The 21,920-nt window shown below is 42.2% G+C and overlaps 1 protein-coding gene across 1 annotated transcript in view; it reads right to left on the bottom strand.

Moving 5' to 3' along the window:
- The window catches only part of MUSK (muscle associated receptor tyrosine kinase), a 743,472-nt gene that overhangs the window by 34,863 nt on the left and 686,689 nt on the right, over nucleotides 1-21,920 (bottom strand). The window contains exons 14-15 of the mRNA XM_085641353.1: nucleotides 16,151-16,337; nucleotides 3,456-3,647 (exon numbers count right to left, since the gene is read on the bottom strand). Coding sequence (XP_085497479.1) covers nucleotides 3,456-3,647; nucleotides 16,151-16,337 — 379 coding nt within the window. The remainder of the gene's footprint in view (nucleotides 1-3,455; nucleotides 3,648-16,150; nucleotides 16,338-21,920) is intronic.

Here is a 21,920-nt window from a genome sequence, read left to right as displayed (position 1 = left end):
GAGGTTGCCGAGGCATGGTAGGCTCATGGTGATGGCAGGCAGAATTCATCTCTCTCAGCCAGGGTTTCACTCACAGTTTATGATTGGGGCCTGTGGAAGGGGGTGCAGGGCTTGCCGGCTTCCTTACTCATGCCAAGCGGCACGTTTCCATGTAAGCAGTCTGATTTCTCTATTGGGGCACCACATGTGTGTGCTAATGTCAACTCCAGGTGTGGTGCAACGAGCTACCACTAGGTGGCATCACCGTAGCACGACTCCGGCAGCAGCACCAAACCCAGCTATGTGGGTGCTGTAGCCTCAGGCGCTATGGCCTCCTTCGCTGCTGGTGATTCTGTTCAAGGCTCTTCCTCTTCTGTAACGCAGTGGCAGGCAGCTGGTAACCACCTCACTGGGCCTCAACAGCACTTGACTCCAGCTCCGACTTGAGGGATCCGCCACTGCGCAGTCTGAATGGGTGGCGGAAGGTGGCACCACTGTAAGGCACCTCAGCAGGTGGGGGGCACTTCATGTGCCATGGCAGCATGTGTGTGGTGCTTGGGCAGCGGCACAGCAGCCTCAGGACACTGTTCTTTGCCGGCAATGTCATAGTATTTCCTATTTGCACCTCAGGCGGGGGGGGGGTGCCGCCATGCGCTGCCAGAGGCGAGGTCGCAGGAGGCACTATTGGCTCATAGGTAGTGTTGGGCGGCAGCTGCTGGTGTTGGCGCTTAGGTGATGGTGCAGCCACTTCACATAGTGTCCGTTTCCAATGCGAATTGGCTGGAGTTCCTCATTATGCACAGGGGTGGCAGGGCTGCTTTATCAGGACAGTGACTGCCTAAACCTGGCAGCGGATTCTTGGAGGCATAGCGTGGGTGCGTTCGCTCTCACCGGTGTTGGCGTGAAGTGTACAGCCACTAGGTGACGCTGCAATTATTCCTTCCTTGCCGTGGCAGTCTCCCTGTAGCTGTGCCAGCACAGGGGATTGAGGTGTAATTGAGGGCTTGCAGGTGCTGGCGCGGCAGGGCAGTTCCTCCTGTCATAACTATCACCCTGGATGGGCCGCTCTACACCATGTGCTCAAGTGTCACTATACTTTATCTGCATGGGCTACGGCACTGCGGGCTATGTCTTCCTTGCTGGCTCAGTTCCGCTCGCTCCAGGGGATGTGTCATTCACGATGGATACTGCGGGGCCTATACACACTCCTTTCACCTGCAGGCTCCTCAGCCGTGCTGCTATTAGTGTCGTTTATTGACCCACTGAGCTCTTTAGGGGTGAAGGGGGGGGGGGGGGTTCGTCTCTCCCTGCAGCGAGGGTAGGCAGCGTGGAGGCACCACAAACTCAGTGCTGCTGCGGCGCTTCTCTCGCCTTGTATTTTGTACAACTGTGGGCTGTTGTTGTGCTGTCAGCAGGTGTAAGGGTGCTGCATACTCTGGCTCCACTCATCCGCACAAGGAAAGGCTGAGTGGCTTCCAGCAAGCATGCAGGGTCAGACCCACCTCGTCACCAATGTGGTATCGTGGGTCCTGGGCCCAACATGCTACAAGAATAAGTGACCGAGACACCGTGGGTGTAGTTAGTTAACTGGTCACGAGCACGTGCACCCAGGCCCTATTATTAGCAGGGTAACGTCACTCGTGTGTGATGGATCGGTGTGGGTGCATGTGTGACCACTCCCACGAGGGAGTGGCTGACTAACCAAGTGTCTGCTGAGACACTAGAACGTGTCTAGCCCAACACTACACTTTCTTAGCGCTGGTGCACTTTTGGCTGCCTAGTGCCAACGCGGGTACTCTTGTATCATGTTGCAGGCAGGGTCGTTTTTGTGCAGGAAGGGCCACCTTGCACAAAAACAATCCCCAGAGACATTTCCCTCTCTCTAAGTGCGCTGCAGAAGGTCGCACACCTAGAAAAAGGAAACAACGAGGAGAAAAAGATGTTTCTCCTTGTTTTGCCTCTGGTGGGGAGGCATACAATTCTAACACATTCCCAGGTCTACCAATGCTGCTAAATCTGGGAATGTGTCAGAATCCATGGGTGGATGTGTGGGAACACCCACGCTCCACCCATGACACCCCTCCCTGCCAGGGCCTTCAGCGAATGTGGTCACTACACTTTGGTAACCTTGTTTCGAGCATGAAAGAGGTCAGATGGCACAAGGGGAGTTAATAGGTATTTACAGAGGCTTGTTCTGCTTGACAAAATAATTACTCAACTTTTAAACTCATCCTGAGATCTTGTGGATCGCCGCACTAGATCAGCTGGGTGTATACTGGCATTAATGATACCTTGTACCTGTGCTACTATAAAATTTAGCATCTGGATTAATGACTAAGGCTATCTAAATTTGTGACTATATATTTAGTAAGAAATAATTATCTTTCAAACAAAGATGGCACGTGGTATTGCAATGTTTCCACTAATTGAGGGTAACCCATAATTTTCCATATATAAGTGTGTAACTACAGGAGCGGCCCACCCCTGCAAGACCATGAAGTAAAGAGTACACCCTTCCTGGTGCAAATGAGAAACTGCACTATGCAAGGCAGACATTTAGTCTATCTTTCAGTTTACTGAGTTAGAAGAGTTTCAGTATGCCTTTCAGCTTTGGAGAAGGTGTGATGGATTTCAGCTCACTGACAAATAGCCAAATTTAGGTTATCAAATATTTTCCCTTATGCATGGGTTTTTTAAAATTACATACTTTATAGGTCCCATTCAAAGTGCAATTTCAAAAGCTAAGCAACTCTTGAGCGCACAAATTGTAGCATTTACAAATTCGAATTCAACTTGCTTACCAAAAAAAGATAAAACAGGAATCGAAAATAGACTTATCCGAGGTAAAATAACATCAGTATGGATAAATTCTGCCCACGAGTAAATCTCCCTCAAATACACTTTTGTTGGAATTCTCTATTGGAGACACATGCTAAAGATGGCAAATTCTTGAAAACTAGCATGTTTGTGGATATTCACAAACCTTTTACAGGAAGTACCCTTCTGACAATGGTAGATGCACTCCTGCTAAGGGCAGCAATTAGTCAGTTTTCAGGGAGGGGGGGGGGGAAGGGAGGTGAAGCCCTACAGTGGTGAGGGTGTTGGAATAAGTTTCTCCAGGTGTTGACATTTTTCCACCATAGAAACATTTACCTATTTCAAAAAATCCAGACCCTGAACTTACAAATATTTATTTGCTCACACATGTGACTAGTCTTGGAGGTTGCCCTAGTTGCAGCTTTGCAGAACTACTCTTGAAATTCTCTATGCATGCTAAAAACATTTTCTGGAGATGTTGGAATGAAACCCTGATAGCAAATTTCCTTCTTTCTGAATTGGGCCCTACATCTTGATTGCACATGCAATGTGCACATTAAAACTAATACATTGAAAATCCATGTCAACATTTAGAATATGGTCTGACATTTAAAACAATCCAATTTGATGCTTTAGAGAACATTTACCACTTTTGTTACCTTGCTTGAAATACTCTTCCGAAGGCTCCTTCGCCGATGTCTCTCACATAGTCAATGTTGTTCCTAGGGTATTCTAAACTGAGGAGCTTTGGATTGAGGAGAAGTGGCAAGCGCTGGTACATTGGATTTGGATGAAGTCTGTCCAATATTAGCTCTGATGGAAGAGCTGTGAGTGTTGGAGCCTCTGCTTCTCTGTAAACAAGATGAAATTATCGCTAATGTCATATTCAACCCAACTAACACCTTCATTATCACTGTAATTATCTCAACAAATACAACAAGCCGCAGATCAAATTAACTGCACCTCCCCTTATTTCTGACATATCCCCACAAATATATACATACACGGTGCACACTACTGGATATGAGGTCTAGGAATATGAAATTTCCCAGTGAGGGATAGGATTCTGGGATTGAAAACATAAGAGGGGCTTGATTTGCAGTGCTTGAGAAGCTTAATGGATGTTTATCAATAGAATCTGAATGCCCTGAAGAAGTACACTGCAGTGGACGAAACACGTTGGCTGAGGCTGTAACATTTGGAATATGAAAGCACAAAAGTATTTTGGAATATAAAAATAAAGAAGAAACGCAAAAAAAACTGGATGATCTAAATGGACTTTGTTTTTTTCGATATTGTTCTTATCTTGGAGGCACCAATATATTTATATAAATTTTCACTGTAATTACTGTATTTATGTCCATTGAAAAGAAATGTTTTCCAGTTATATGAGATATACGAAAATGAAAGAAATTCAAATCATTAATTGTTATAGAAGCCTGCTCTGATGTCTGTGCTTGCCTCAAAAAGAAAATGCTACCACAAGTCACCATGAATATCAGATTACAAGGAAGTATTAAGGTCTCTGTTGCTCTGAGCCTAAAATGAATCACCCTAAATCCCTGATAGACATCCCTGCTAAGATCTTTGGAAGAATCCTATACAAAAGGATACTAACATGGGTCAACGAGAAAAATGTATTAAATGAGTGCCAGCTGGGTTTTCCTAATGGAAAAGGTACGATGTAACAATGTTTGATCTTACACCTTATGATAGGTAAATACACTGTGGCAAAGAAATCTAACCTGTATTTTACTTCGACTGTGTAAACCGAGGTAAGTTATGTCAAATATTAATTGGAAGTGGGGTGGACCCAACACTGGTGTGCACTTTATTATCTCTACACGAAGAGACAAAAGCATGTGTTCTGTTTGGGACTGGTAGGGAAGTATCTGATTTTTTTAATGTTGAACGGGGAGAGCGTCAAGGGTGTGTGCATGCTCCTTTGTTATTTATTATATATATAAATAACCTCAGTCTGGACACTATAGATAGCATCACGGATGTCCCCATGGTAAACGGTGCACCCATTCCTGTACTTTTATATGTGGACGCCGCAGTAATTATGGCCCGCACCCCGAAAGCCTTACTTATTTTAGCTAATTCTTTTATGGATTTTGTGGAGAATTTAGATTTAAGGACCAACTTCTCAAAATGTTTTACTATGTTCTGCTGCACGAAGCACATACGATCATCACTCATCACTGTAGGGTCAAATACGTTAATGCACACCAGCACTTTTACAAATGTAGGGATTTTATTTTGTGCTTCTAGCTCATGGACATCCCAAATCATGCAAAATAGAATGAAATTGCCGAAGGCTGTAGGTTTCCATCTTAGCTTACCATCTCCACCAGGAGGCAGGGCCATTGTCCCATTGTTACAAATATATTCAGCTCAGTGTGTACCCCTTGCTACCTATGGGGCAGGAATATAGGGCATTAGTGACCTGCAGTCACTGCAAATGGAAGAAAATCGCTTTTGCAAGCAATTATTAATGGTGCCTGCATCGACCTCACATTTTATTTGCCATAAGGAGTTAGCACTAAATCATTTATGTGACCAAATACATTTTTATCCCGTGCTGCTGTGGCTCTCTGTTATGAGCAATGTGAAAGCCTTACTCACTAGAAAGATACTTTCGACTGCCTAGCCTGTCAAAGGGCTCTATTCTCTGGCTGTCCTACGTAAAAAAAAAAGTAATTGGAAGGCATTGGTATAAGGTTCGCTGTTCCCTAGTGAGCTATAGGTGTGCTACCCAGCAGAAAGCAAGCACAGGCCCAGTTAGAAAAATTGCAGGGTATTAGGTTACATGATGAATCACAGAAACCCAGCATTGGGGATGACTTACTTGCTAACTTTGGTGCTTTGTAAACCGATTACCTGCTGAATACAGCCAGGAGCTGGGTGCGCTCACTCCTATTTCGATTTAGAGCAGGGACCCTTAAATATTCCCTCTGTTTCCTGCGAGGTTTCCAGCAGAATTTGAACTCACAAGTTTGCCCGTGCAATAATGTATCTAAGCAAACCATGATTCATTTTACTTTTTTTCTGTGGGTACTACCCATTATTTACGAGAACGTATTTAGTATCTTTTTTAAGGCTCAGCATCGTAAATTCCAACAAGCTTTTAGGTGTCTGCAAGATTTAACTGACAATGAAACCTGTTGTTGCATAAGTTTGTTTCTTAAGGCAGCTTTAAGTTCAAGAACCACCATGCACTTTGACTAAGATCTTATACTCTTTTAGTCTATTTATTTATGTATGCCATGATTTTATTCAAGCTCTCCATGACATATGCTGGTTGCTGCTTTTTAAAATGTTTTATTCTACCTTGCAATAAAAGTAAACTAGAGGGTCCCTGATATAGCTGTAAACAAATGGAGGAGGCAGGGAAAAAACTAGATAAATAGCAACAATACCTTCTCCACACAATTAATTAAGTTACGGCAATGTGTCCATAGTACATACACACTTGTCCAACAAACCAATGATTTCAAGGAATTTATTCTTCAAAGATATAAAAATGTACAACAATGAATACATCTTTTTTCTTTTTATACATAAACAATCTCATTGTGTAATCATACTGACAAGCAAAAACATATATAGAAAAATTAATTAGCACATAATCTATTAAAGAGCACCATCAACAACACTGTAAAAAAGAAACATATTTAACATAAGACAAATAAACAAAACATGTAAAAACTTAACACAGTACACAAACAAGTACACAAATGAACAATAAATGATCGTGACAAAAAGGAGAAGAAAACAAGTAAACAGACAATACTCAATATGATCAAATTCACTCAATTAATCACAAATACATATTTCAACACAAAACACGGACACGTGTTTCGGAAGTAACTGGAGAGTGAAAGATTCCTTCATCATTTCGAGATGGAGCCAAATAATGCTAGTGATCACAACCCCCTGACAGCTACTTTTAGCATAACAGCCCATCCTGGGAAAGTTGATGAGCGCCCTATACTTTTTAATCCAAATAAAGGGGTAAGACTCAACTGGAACAAAGTAAACGCATCTGATTTTGAGTCAAAAATTGTTATAGATAATTATGACTCAATCATGAGGTGTCTCCACTATGGTGTCTCCACTATGGTGTGTCCCCATCCGAGATCATTCAGGATTTTGAACTGATATGTGAAGTTATAGCAAAAAACCCTGACCAAATCAATTAAGGCCCAGGAATCTCCCGGAGACAAGGTGGTTTAACACAGCTTGCTCGAATGCTCAAAATTTTTAAAAAAATATTAAAATCAGCCTTCCACGCTAATCCTCATGACTGGGCACAAATTAAAATTGCCAGGAAGCTCTACAAAACCACAGTTAAGCAGAGGAAGGAAGAACTAAGGTCATTAGCTTGGGACGACCTGGAGAGAGCTAGCTCCCTCAAAGATTCCAAAAGTTTTTGGGAGGTTATAAATCGTCCTTTTTTCATAGAAGAGGTGAGGAGGATAGATTCCTTGATCACAGGGGAGGCTTGGGAAACTCATTTTTCGGCCATTTTTAACCCCCATGGCCGTCATCTAGATGCTCCCAGTGGTGATTTGCCTTTAAAGTTAACCTCGGCTTCTGAGTTAAGTTTATCTATCTCAGTGGCCGAGGTCGAGGAAGCCATAGCCAAAGGAGTCTTCATGAAAGCGCCAGGTCCTGATGGGCTCCCCTTAGATCTTTTTAAAAGTAATCTCCAGTTATGGGCTCCAGTGCTGACCAACGTTTTTAGGGCAGTGATTACTGACCCAATCCCAGTATCCTGAAGAGACGCCGTCGTCGTCCCAGTATTCAAGAAAGGTAAACGAAGTGACTCCGCTTGTTATAGGCCAATCTCACTTATTGACACTACGGCAGAATTGCTAGGGAGGGTTGTCCTTGCCTGCCTTGAAACATGGATGACTGACAATAGGGTATTGGCAAGATCGCAATATGGCTTCAGAAGAGGGATGCCTTAACTTGTCAATAGTGATGGGTAAGTACATGAGGGCCAGGAAGGGTTCCATCCACCTGGCTTTCATGGACTTGTCCAGTGCTTTTGACACTGTAAACCAGGAAAGGTTGTGGGTAATGATGGGAAACATGGGTGTGGAGGGGGCTTTGATTTCCCTCCTTCGCAGGCTCCATGCATCGACCTCTGTTTCTATAAGATATGGCCCCCAAGGTGAGAAAAGTAGGCCTTTAGCCTCCACGGAAGGTGTAAGGCAGGGATGTATTTTGGCCCCCTTTCTTTTTTCTAATTTACACCAATGGTTTGGAGGCCTCCTTAATAGACAAAGTAACTGATTGTCCGTGTATTGAAGGCACACGGGTCCCGCTACTCTCTTCTGCGGATGACACCATGTTAAGGGCACTAAAAGCACTTAGCCTCCAAAAATTGCTTAATGCAGGCTCTTGACCTAAAAGTTAATTTTATAAAATCGGATATAATGGTGTGTGGCCCTAAAATTACAAAAACAAGGAAATACATGGTGGAAGGTAAGAATATTGATAAACTGAATAATTTTAACTATCTAGGGAATGTTTTTAATAATAGGCTGAGTTGGGACCCGTTAGTTACGGTAAGGGTGCAACAGGCAGGCAAGGTAGTTGCGTGGTTTTTCCGTATTGCCAGAAAACTGGGCCATAAGCCGGTGTCTGAGTTGGTTAGCCTGTGTAATTCCAAATGTGTGCCCATTGTAACATATTGGGCAGAAGTGTGGGGATACCATAACAACCGACAGCTTCAAGTTATGGAAAACAAATTTATGAAACAATTATTGATGACTCCTAATAGTGCCCCCACCATCTTCTGTCATCAAGAGCTGGGGCTTGATTTCATAGAGGATCGCATTGGAATTGCCCCTCTGTTATTATGGGCCAAAATTTGGTTGTCCAAAGAACTAGTATTCTCCAGAGAGGTTATCAAGGACTGTATTAACCTAGATGGACCACTTTCTATCCCTTGGCGTCGATTCATAAGGGACAGCTGCTGTAAGTTAGGTTTGGGTCATTATTTTGATTGTCTGGATAGCATCCCTGAAAATGCTAGAAACATTATAAAAGAGGTACACTCTACAGGGGTGAAGACATCACGTTCTAACCATGATGTAACAGGGCGCCTTTGTTTATCCCCGAATCAACAGCAATTTTATATAACTTTTACGACAAATGTACAGACTGGTTTTTATTTAGCTAGATTACGTTTCCTTACCTTGCATTTTTGGTGGTTTTCCCAAAACAATCGGGATGGGAGGATAAACTGGTGCCTTGCCCATGTGATAACGTGGCAGCCCAGAGCACTGTGCACTTTATGCTATTTTGCCCCCTCTATAGGGTACCAAGAGGAAGGTTTTTAATCCTGATTTTAAAAGAAATTAGGCTGTGCTCTTATATAGAAGGGTTTTAATATCTATCCTCTTTGGCCACTTATGGTATATGTATTAGGTTTTCCAACTATATCAAAGTAGCTTTGGTGATTAAGAAACGGTATTAGGCCTTGCTACTGAACCCAATTAGAGTACATTTTTCACCTATAACCCTAAACTCTGATGTACCTTTATGGAGGGAGCCGTGTAATGAAATTAGGATGAGTGCCTTGTAATATAGACTGTACATTTTATTAGAGGAATGTTTTAAGGTGTATACTTCTCCCGCCTTTTATATAATGAATATACGTGTATGAACTGTTTATTTGGCTGCTTTGTATATAGTTTTTTTAAACAATAACCCATTATGGCGATTTTATGAATTTTTATAGTCCTTGTCTGAAATCAAATAAGTTTACCTTAATTTGATTGATGAGATTGTTATGAACTGTTCATTTTGCTGCTTTGTATATAGATTTTTTAAATAAAAATTTGTTGTGAACGTTTTTATGAACTTTTATGGTTTTCGTTTGAAACTGAATAACGTTTTCTTGACTTACAAACAAATAAATTAATTAATACATAAATGTATTTATTGTATTTCCTACCTATAACACCACACCAATAACAAAACACTTCAAGATTTCTAATTAATTTCCCCCAAAATTAACATAATTAATAATCAATTTAATAAATAATATTAATAAAACACGAATCAATATTAATTGACTACACACACTTTAACACTATGATATACACAACACACACCTAAATTAAACTCTAAAATAATAAAACACAATTAAAACGTATTTATAAATTTAAAACTATTACTATTAACAACTAATAATAAAGTAATTAAAATGTATTTAATACCCACCCTCTACCCCTTTAAAAGTAAAAGCAACAGAAAAAAAATGTAACAATTACCCAAAATACATATCAAATAATTAACATTAATTAACAACTATATATTAATTAATTAAATACAAATTACTTTCCACCCTTTACTCCTATAAACACCAAACACCTACAATTAATTACACAATTACCCTAATTAATTACCAATCAATTATTTACAATTAATTAACATCCAATTATTAATTCATCAATTAAAAATAAATTACTTCCCACCCTTAACACCTATAACCACCACAGCACACACCTAAAATTAATTACACAATTACCATAATTAACTACAAATTGATTAATTAAAATTAATTAAAAAACAATTAATTAATTAATAATAAATTACTTTACACATTAACACTATAACATCTCCATTAAACAAATATTAATAAATACAACATAATCAATAAATGTAATATAATTAAATTACTTCCCACCTTATGCCACTATAAACCCATAATCCGCTACGGAACTAAAAACGCACAATTCAATTTTTTTTTTTATAACTACTAAAAATGTAACACATATATCAAAAATACAAACAATTCTTATACAAAAAAACATACAACATATACATGTAAATGTAAAAAGGCCAAAATGGCTGAGAAATATCCTTTACCGGTGCCACTGCAAGTCCTTCATGGGCCAGGGATAAAACAAACAAAAAGACATCTGACATCTGGTCTTTGATGGGTAAGTATTGCTGATGTCACACCAGGCAACAAACTTGTCCCAGTGCCCGGCGTAGACAGACATTGTAGAGGGTCTATTAAGAGCCTGAATGACATCCACAACTTTGTGAGGAAGCTTAAATCCATTCATTTGTCATTGCTCAATCTCCATATTTGTAGGTGCAGATTGTGCAGGTTCGGGTGTAGGCTCCTGCTGCTGTGACAGGAGATCCTCCCAAAGCATCAGGCTGATTGAAGGACAGATGCTTATGCCCAGAAGCTGCAGATACCATTCCCTTCTTGCCAAATTTGGAGCCTCTAAGATGACGATGGTTCGATCATTCTTGATGTTCTTCAAAACTTGTAGAGGCAGGGGCGGAAAGGAGTACAGGAGTCCTGTGCTCCACTCAATCGGTACACGTCTTTAAGAGGGAGCTTTCTTGGAAACTCGAACTCACGAATATTTTGTCACTGTACGTTCTCGGCTGTCACAAAAAGATCTAGCCAGGGATTTCCCTATTTCTGGAAAATGTTCTGTGCCACCTTGTGGTGTAACCGAAATTTGCGATTTCCCAGGCTCCACAAGCTGAGTTCATCAACAGTGGCATTCAAAGATCCCACCAGATGGTTCACAACCAGTAATGTTCCCTGAGGCTCCAGCCTGCTCAAGAGACGAAGTGCCGCCTGACACAGGACCAAGGACCCCATCCTGCCTTGCTTGTTTCAATACAACATGGTGGTGGTTGTATTGTTTATGAGTGCCTGAAACAGCCTCCCTTTGTTGGACGGTAGGAAGACTTTAAGTGCCAGGTGAATGGCCATCAACTCCCAAAACATTGTCCTCGACTGAGACCGGACCCCATATCAGTGTCTCTGATCGCCACCCCTCCCAGTATCATTCACCACCATTTGTAGAGTGGGGCAGGGAGAGAGGTCTTCTACTTGTCAAAGTGCAGTTGAGCAGCCTCCACTGCAGGCCTTTACTGTCTCTGAAATCTGGATGAAATTTGACAGGTTCCCCTGGTTCTGGACCCACTAAGATTTCCCATTCTACTTGAGACCCAGCAAATACCACCTAGTATAGTTGAGGAGCAGGATTCAGTAGGCCAAGAGGCCCAGAGCCACAGAATCACTTTCACCGAGACTCAGGATTGAGCTGTAACAACAGGTTCATTGACTGAATGTTCAGGACTCGTTATGATGGAGGGCAGGCTGAAACTGTACCATATCCAGGATGGATCCAATGAAAGGAAGTCTCTGTGATGAAGTTAGGTGGGACTTATTATTATTATTATTATTATTAGTAGTAGTATTTGGCAAGTTGATTGTGTCCTCCAACGATGTCAGGTTTCCCATTATCTGGAGGTAGTCTACTGCTGACTGGCTGTTGAAGGCAGGCTTGACCCAGTCAATGAGGTAGGGGAGAACTGGTATCCCCAACAACCGAAGTTGTGCCAAGACCACCACCATTAACTTCCATAAACAGCTAATGGGCACTGGTGAGGTCAAAGGGGGGCATTGCAAATTAAAAATGCTCCTGGCTTACCTTGAATCGGAAGTAGTGTCTGTGGGACTGCATGATGGACACATAAAAGTAGCTGTCCTGCGGGTCCAAAGCCACCATCCAGTCACCTGGATTCTGGACAGACTGAATCTGGGCCAGCATGAGCACCTTGAATTTGTTCTTCTGTAGGAAGGCATTCAGAGGGCAAAGATCTAAAATAGGACAGTGGCCTCTATCCTTTTTTGGAACAAAGAAATAGCAGGAATAACAGCCAATCCCTATTTCTGGGACTGGAACCAGCTCTACGGCTCTTTTGGCCAAAACAGCACACACTTCTTAGAGCAAAATGGACAGGCGCTTCTCTGAAAGATTATCTGATGTGGGCAGGAGATGTGGGTTTTTTATAAGCAATGGCAGAGAATAGCCTTGTTAAATGATCTGAAGAACCCACCAGGGGCGTAACACAGGCCCCCGTATCCCCCGCCGTGCGGGGTGGCCCCCAAGCTCCAGGGGGCCCCCTCAGCACAATACACTGGCCCAGGAGCTCCTGATTGTGCCCCCTCAAGTTTCGTTACGCCACTGGAACCCACCTGTCAGGTGATATCTGTTGCCATTCTTGGAGGAAATATCTGATCCTACATCCCAGAGTGGTTGTATGCCACTAAGGGCAAATTAAAACAGCTTGGAGGCTGATGCCACAGGGTTGAAGGGCTGGGTAGTGCACTGCCACTGGTGGCCTCGGTGTTGTCTGCTTGATTCCAGTTTTTGACCTTGAAAGGCAGTGGACGTTGGCACTGGAGGTATGTCCCCCTGAAGGAGTTGCCTCAAAAGGGGCAAAACTGTTGTGAACACTGTCTCGCAGGGTTAGAAAGGCCTGATGAACCATGCCTTGGAATGTCACTCTTTAAAACATTTCAACACAGAATTGGCCTTCTTATCACACAGGTTACAAGCATTGAACAGTATTGTCCATCAGAGAGACTTGCATGTCCCCAGAGAAGCCTGTGGATCTCATCAAGGGTGCTGCTGAAGCACCACACTAGTGCAACTGCTCTGCTCATGCAGTCTGCAGTCAGTAGTGACCAGCTACCACAAAAGATCAGATATTTTTTGCCATTCTAACCATCCTGGATGGTTTGAGCCAAGTTGTCCCAAACTTCCTTGGGAACTGCCAACAAGATCTCACCAGCCATATCCTACGACGAGAACTGGCCACATGAACTGACTCAAAATACAGGAATGGGTCTGTGCCCTCGACTTCGAGTGGGGAGCAGGACTTCCCTAACTTGTTTTGGTGTTTGATGGCTTTGCTTTGCGTTCTTGGATTGCCTTCAGATTAATAAGGGCACACTCCTTGCATGACTAAGTGGTGTGCCAAATCCAAAAATTAGATGCACATCTTGTGGGGATCTGTCGCAGACATTTGTTTGTGACAGTTCCTTCAAGGCTTAAACCCTGTAGTTTAGGAGGAGTTTTGCTTGCATATTGAAAAAAGTAAAAGGCTGTAAGAAAAATTCTTCAACTGATGAAGAAAAAGTTGGGAGCGACCTCTGGATCCATGTACAAAGGCACGGAAAGAAAGGATCTGAGGTCAACACGCAGAGCTGGTAATTATGTGCAGCTTCATAATTACTTCCCCGGCAGTCTGAAGTCACTGTGGAGCTGAAGGGTGCTACCTAGTGGTGTGCTGGAGCAATGTTGTTTAAATCTTCTGGATTTATTTTCTAAATAAATCCAGTCTGGTGCCTGGGCATATTCTAAAGGTCTGCCATTATAAGTATCTTTCAGAAAGGGTTATATTGCACACTAAAACTGGGAAATTTTATTTTATTTTATGGTTTTGGATCATAATCATAACACCCCTGAAGCTTACATATTTTTAAGGGGATTTTCTGTTTTTCTTATTATTTGTTAGTTATTGATGTTAACAGAGAAGCATAGCTTCCATTAAGATAAGTTTGCCAGCAAATGTTTGTGATTTTGCTAAGATGTACTTGAGTAATTTCCTAGAACTTCATTCTAGCATAACCCACAGTGCCCAATAGGCATGGCTTTTGACTGAGCCTGCCGCCCAGTGTTTATTCCCCACTGACCCGGCAGGGTATGGCTTATGACCAGGTACAGTGCGTTGAAGGTGCAAGGGGTGGCCTGCAACAAAACCTTGCACCTAATTCTGCTGCTCCATTAATCAATCTGACCATACACAGTGGGCTCTGAGTACAGGATATGATCTTGGCTAGCCACTGTATTCAATCCTGTATGCTAATATTTAAATGGTCTTTAGCTGTGACTAGCAGGCTCTGGGCACAGGGCATATACTTTGGGAGATGGTGGCAGTGGCTGGCTGCAGGTCATGGCCAATTGACCAAGCAAAAATCCTTTTGGCTCAACAATGCAATTGTAATTCAGGAAGTATGCTCTAACCATAGCGAGTGCTCAACCTTACCACTTCAAGAGCCCATGGGTGAACCATCGAGAGCTGCTACAGCCTTAGAATACAACACAAATATTCACCTGCTTAAGAAGCCAAACACAATTTCCAAAGAACCCTCGGGTTACAACCATCATAATAAGATCAGGAACCGAAAAGGCCGCTCAGCAACCAAAGGGTATTTTAAAAGCTCCCTCAATCCTTCATAATCATCACTTATCTTTCTGTCCAGTAAGATGTAATGAAAACACCCTGACATATGTCAGGGATGATGTTTTTATGCCCCTTGACATATGACAGCTAGACAGCCTGAACATTTTGGCTATGCCAATAGATTATGACAATGGACTAAAATACCCTATTGTGCCACCTGGGAAAATTACGATGACAGGAACATCCTTCCAAAGGATGTCATTGTTTATCGCGAGTCAGAGAAAACATTTTATTATCAAACCCACTTCTCCATGAGTGAAGATAGTCCCAAGACACTTATCACTGTTCTCCCTGCACCTCAATGTCTAAATGAGTGCGGTAGCATGACAATTGTGTAGCATCAACAATAATTCAAATACATATTGACAACACTCCAATCTACAAAAGGGCCATAGAACAGTCGGGCCACAAAAATGATTCTTAAGTAACTTAGATTAATCTTCTCATGGGTGATCAAGAGACTTGGACAAATCAGTGGATCAAAGATGCACATATTACTGAGAAGAGTCAACATCAAAACAGCCCACCTTTCAATTGGCATGACTGCTTGGCATTCCCTGCTGAAACTAAGGAACATTATGGAACTGGCTAGGGTTCTTATACATTTCCAATTAAGATGCTGTATCATAGCCTATGCCAAGGCAATAACGGTGCGATCTAGAAACTCAGGAAGCTGGATCAAAATTTGCTGGACCTGAGAGCACTACAATTGCTCCCAGAATGCAAAGGATCATATTTAAAATTATATAGATAATCTACGAGACTCTTGGAAGAAAATGGCTGGAACAACTCTGAAAACAGACTCTCTCTGCATACAGATCTTGTTGTTCTAAACTGATTAAATCCACTACTTTCACAATGCAGAAGTATGAAGATAAAGCCATCCTGGTTATGGGTGTTCTCCTCTGAAATACTCTAGAACACCCTTCTAAGGGTCCTTATTGCCTCCGCTGTTTCAGGGAGGTATTATAGACAATCTTCTTCAAGAAAGATATTATCAAACTTCCACCTTGCAGTAGGACCACCTCTTCTTCCCTGCTTTCAAGAAATCAGGCCCCACTGATTACAAGCCAAGCCAAGCTGTATCCAATCCAGATGCCTAAGACAGGAAAGCATGATTCACAGGACTGTATAAATTGACAACTTATGTCAGGCCTTATGTAATTGATCACTGCAATCCAAAGTGGACATAAAAAGACATGTAGGTGGTGCAGAAACAAACCACAGAAATAAATATATCAATTTAATAATAACTATGTGTTACCTCTTTTTATTTTTCCAGTGTTTCTGCTTCCGGTAGCAAACAAGAGTTGTAATTATTAGAAACACCATGGCTGCAAATCCGGAGAGAACTGAGATGATTATTATCATTGAGTAAGTTGGCGAGTAAGAAGAGGTTGATGGCAGGCCTGGGGTTTCAAAACTTGGCTTTGCTGTGACCGCAAAAGATACTGTGATGGACAAGAAAAAAGACATCAGTAATTAACACACAACTGTTCTACAACTATGTTATACATAAACAGTTGCATTCACTAAAAATGGAACATCCATTTTTAAATCTTCACAGCCGCTAACACTCCACTGCTACCGCACCCTAGCCTTGTCCACCACAGCCCTTCCTTCCCAGGCTGTCTTGCTGTGCATTCTAAATTGGCTAACATTTCACAAACCCTCAATGAATATCAAGTAAGAGCATTGCTCGCTTTCATACAGCTCCTCTACATACGTATCTAAGGTAAATGTATTTGCTGGAGCCTCTTATGATTAGTGATCATGAATAATTGTAGCCAAAACTATAATACTGTTGTCACTGTCCCATGTTCTGGAGGAGGGTTCAGAAGGTTTTAAACTAGAAGATTTTTGTCACTCTGTAGATGGACATGCTGAGCAAGCATTCTCCTTATCCTCCACAACTGCAAGGACAAGTAAAATCAGCAGCCACATCACCGGAATGTACGACCTACCCCCACAACTGATGGGAATGGGGCTGCCATTTGGCTTACTCACCAACAATGAGGTAAGTCCAGAAGGTCATATTGCACCCCTCAATGAATATTGGGGAGCAGTATGAAGAGTATTATATCGGGGAAACTGTCCTCTAGCACCAGTGATGAAGAAGGCATAAATTAAAGTAGATAATATTGTGGCCTCAAAGAAGGAGATACAAACCAATAACCTCTCAGTTTTCCTTAGATCAGCATCAGTGAGTAGGGAAAAGATGAGTGGCTCATGTTCATACCAAACATCAATATATTAATGGCTGTATCCTCAGGAGGAAAATTATTGCAGAAAGGATCCACAGTCATGAGTTCTAGGGTTTTGTGACTGCTACACACTACACAGCATTTTCTTTCTGAAGGCCAGAATGGCTTCTAGAATTTAATCCACTTGCCAAGATGGTAAATATCGGCTTTCAGATAACAAACTTATTTTAAATGTATGCTTCTACTTGCTAAACATCCAGTATTGAGTATGGCTCCAATTTTCATATGCAGCCAATGAAGAATCAGAAGAATCCATATAGGCTTATCATAATTGAGCATGCCTGCTAAGGCCACAGTTATAGAGTATAGAGAAATTCCATGAGGGAATTCCAGGCAGCCGGAATTATTGTTATCAGCAAGAATTTCTTCATGGAATTCCTTATACTACAAGTTATTCCAGACTCTCTAGTATTTACTATGCAGAGCCATATTTTACTAAGTGTAATTCTACACAGTATTCACAGTTCCTTGGGGATTAACACAGGCATTTACCAAATGTTTGTGGGTGCCTAATCTGAGGCAAGAAGGGGAGTAGCTTGTGACTATCTGCATAAACTAAAAGTGCAGATAGTTGCCTGTGGAGACCAATTAAAGTAAGGTTTAATAACACAAGGTCATCTACATGAATAATCAATAATAGAGATAAACCTCCGAGTATTGAAGGGAACAACCTTATTTTCATCAGGTTTGTCTGAACAGAAGAGGTACACAATGAAAACAGTCGAGTCAGTATGCACCCCTGATTGAAGACATTTCCAACTACGTTCCTAACAGTAAAATTTATTTGTGGGTTCAAGCAATACTTTAAAACAATTGTCAGTATGCGGTGCGCAAACAGATTTTGGCTTATTTAAGCAATTATTTAGAAGATTTCACAATCTTAAATACTGTTTGCAAGAAATACTACCTCTAGCAGATGTCACAGAGACCCTGAATAACCTGCCCTAAAAATGCTTATGTGAACCGGGATCTGTGGTCTAGCTATCAGCTATATAAAGAAATGATACTACTACACCATGACTCAGCCCAATTGCTTGAAAATCATAGCCAAGACTGGAATCAGGTGACTGATGGTGAAATTTCACATGATTCATGATCCAAATACAGATCTTGTCTTAATTTAGACCTGGCATCCCTGGCATGGTTTCCCCAGTCGTTTTGCCTCTACCTCCTGTATTTCTGATGTTGTGCTGGACTTCGTTGGAATCTGAGAGTAAAAAGTATGAGATGGAGCAAAAGCAACAAGATAAGGAGAAAGCTTTTGCTCTGGAAGAGAGGACCCTTGCCTTGGAAGAAAGGAAATTGCTTTTGGCCCATGAGTTAAGTTTAAGGGAGCTGGACATCAAAGCCAAGCAGGCAGAGTCCAGTTCAAATGGGGGCGCGTGCAGCCAGTGCAGTCTGGGAGGAAGGTGCACCTTCCTAAGGATTTGGTGATTACAGGAGGGAGGATGACATACACAGGTGTTTTTGGGGTATAAATCAGCTGTCCACATGCATGAGGTCCCTGACATACACTAGAGGGCGGGCCTGTGGAAGCACTTTGATGCAGAGGGGAGGGACAACTTGACTGCCCTAGGGACACCCCAGAATTTAACCTACGCTACCATGAAGGATGCCCTAATCAACCAGTATGGTCAGAGCAGTATAAAGAAAGGTTTAGGTCTTTTAAGAAAACTGATTCTCATACTTGATTGGAATGTGTTGATCATTTTTGCAGTGCACTGGATGGTTGGATAAAGGGCAGCAAGGTAACAGATTATCAGGGGTTGTATTATTGTATTGCTTGCGAGCACTTGTATAATCTTTGTTTTCCAGAGCTGTGCCAACATCTCATTTACAATTAAACAAACAGGGGTAACCCTATAACCCAAGGAACCTGGGCTTTATCAACAAAAAATGAACAATGGTTCCGGAAGGGGGAAGTAATTATTTATACTAGAAAGAAATCAAATTTCATAGAACACAGCATAAGTAGATCAAAAGAAAAAATCAATCAATATTACGCAATGGATAACATTTGCAAAAAACCAAATAATTTATTTATGGAGATTCATTTTGATGTCAACTCAGTTATCAATTCATTAGAATATGAACGAAACATAGAGAAGGCTGTATATACAAGAATTGGCAAAAAAGCGACGCAGTGACAAAGTGAATAAGGTGACTAAGTGTAAATGTGAAGTTGCAAGTATTTACAATATATATACGTGATAATTAATAAAATACACAAACAGTTTTTGCAGAGATTCGCAAAAAACGTCCTCCGTTTGGTTATAGAGATAGGAGAAACCTTGTAAGCCACATGTCCTAATTGTTTTATAATACAAGGAGTTCCAATTGGTACAGGACTGTAGAACCGTCAACGTTTCGACCCTATAATAACCAGTCGTTGTGCAAAGTCGTATCGGGTCTTCTTCAGGACATAGGTAGTGTAAACCAGCCTAATATTCAGGAGATGAGACTGATTTTTCAATTACAATCGTGTCCATTCGAATTCAATCAGAAGGCACTGCCAGAATCATAGAGGGTCCTGATTCGTCTTGGTCTAGTTTTTGGGCTTTTTTCATTTACACTCTGATTCCAAGGACCTGACTTCAGGGCAGATATATGGATTAAAGTAGTGTGGACATCAGGACACAAGTTCAGCTGATGTCCTTCGTGTTTAACTTCTTAGTTAATGGGAGTCCGACTGCAGCATGCCAGATACATGCTGCAGTCGGACTCCCATTAACTAAGAAGTTAAACACGAAGGACATCAGCTGAACTTGTGTCCTGATGTCCACACTACTTTAATCCATATATCTGCCCTGAAGTCAGGTCCTTGGAATCAGAGTGTAAATGAAAAAAGCCCAAAAACTAGACCAAGACGAATCAGGACCCTCTATGATTCTGGCAGTGCCTTCTGATTGAATTCGAATGGACACGATTGTAATTGAAAAATCAGTCTCATCTCCTGAATTTTAGGCTGTTATACACTACCTATGTCCTGAAGAAGACCCGATACGACTTTGCACAACGACTGGTTATTATAGGGTCGAAACGTTGACGGTTCTACAGTCCTGTACCAATTGGAACTCCTTGTATTATAAAACAATTAGGACATGTGGCTTACAAGGTTTCTCCTATCTCTATAACCAAACGGAGGACGTTTTTTGCGAATCTCTGCAAAAACTGTTTGTGTATTTTATTAATTATCACGTATATATATTGTAAATACTTGCAACTTCACATTTACACTTAGTCACCTTATTCACTTTGTCACTGCGTCGCTTTTTTGCCAATTCTTGTATATACAGCCTTCTCTATGTTTCGTTCATATTCTAATGAATTGATAACTGAGTTGACATCAAAATGAATCTCTATAAATAAATTATTTGGTTTTTTGCAAATGTTATCCATTGCGTAATATTGATTGATTTTTTCTTTTGATCTACTTATGCTGTGTTCTATGAAATTTGATTTCTTTCTAGTATAAATAATTACTTCCCCCTTCCGGAACCATTGTTCATTTTTTGAACATCTCATTTACAGCAAGCTGACTGACCCCAGAAAGCTTGCTCAGGAGGCGGACCACAGTATGAGCACCAGGGTCCACAAGGGGTATGAGGAAGACTCTGCCAAAGGTGGGCAGGGTCCCCAGCGGATGACTGGAGGGACAAGGGCAAACATAGGGGGCAAACATAGGGGGGGTTTCTAGAAGGACCCAATCTAGTTCCCAGGTTAAGGATTTCCATCCCCAGGTGAGAGGAAGCCTTCGATTTCTACAGGGCAGCCTGCAGAGAAGGGTCCCCGCAAGTGTTATGCATATGGTCAGGAGAATTACATGAGAGGGGATCCAACTGTCCCAAGTGGACATCGGCACCCACTGGTGCACAGTCAAGGGGTTGGCAAGTGTAGCACTTGGGGAGGAGTTGGTTCCAGGAGAAGGGTGGGAGCTAGCTGATGATGGCCCTTGTCTCACTAGAGGACAGTGAGACGGTACAGAGGACCCTCGTGCATGAAAACACACAAAAAAAACAAGCAGTGGGTGACCATCATTGAATAGAAGGAGTAGGCTCTGAGAGACACAGGAGCCAGTGTGATAACGGTGAGGTGTCGCCAGGTGTCTGAAGAGCAGGTGGTCCCCAATGTATTTCACCAAGTAGTTGCAGCGGAGGACTCTGAGTGCCAGTACAAGGTGGCTCAGGTTCCCTTTGAGTGTGAGGGGGGGTCTCAGGTTCCTTGTGAGTAGCTGTGAGCCCAACTATACCTTTTGATTGTCTGCTGTGTAATGACCTGGAGGATTCCCCTTGGGGCCCGTAACACTTGGAGATGGTAGGGTTGCCTGGGTGGGCATGCGTGGCAGCCATTAAGGGTGATCAGTCGGACATGGATCCTGAAAGAGTGGCCCAGGTCCCTTCTAGAAAGATAAGGGGCAGGGGTCATGGCAAACACGCTCCAGAAGTTTCCATGTTCTGGGCGGAGGCTGAACCTGAGGGTGACACCCCGGAACCTTCAGGGGAACAAGTGCCCGAACTGGGAGACATTCCTGAGCTGACCCATTGGCAGCAAGAAGGGGGTCCCATCAGGAAGGACTTCTGCCAGGAGCAGAAGAATTGCCCTACTCTTGAGGGTCTGTGGCAGATTGCCACAGACCAGGCAGCTGGCAAGGAGTCTGGATCACACTGGATTTACTAGGAGAATGGTCTCATGTATAGTGAGCCTAAGATTGCTGAGCCTGGGGCAGCCTGGGGCAGCCCGTGTGCTGGTGGTACTCTATCACTTCTGAGC

This window comes from Triturus cristatus, chromosome 2_2 (assembly GCF_964204655.1).
Source record: "Triturus cristatus chromosome 2_2, aTriCri1.1, whole genome shotgun sequence".
NCBI lineage: Eukaryota > Metazoa > Chordata > Amphibia > Caudata > Salamandridae > Triturus > Triturus cristatus.
This window is presented reverse-complemented; position numbering and strand designations above follow the sequence as displayed.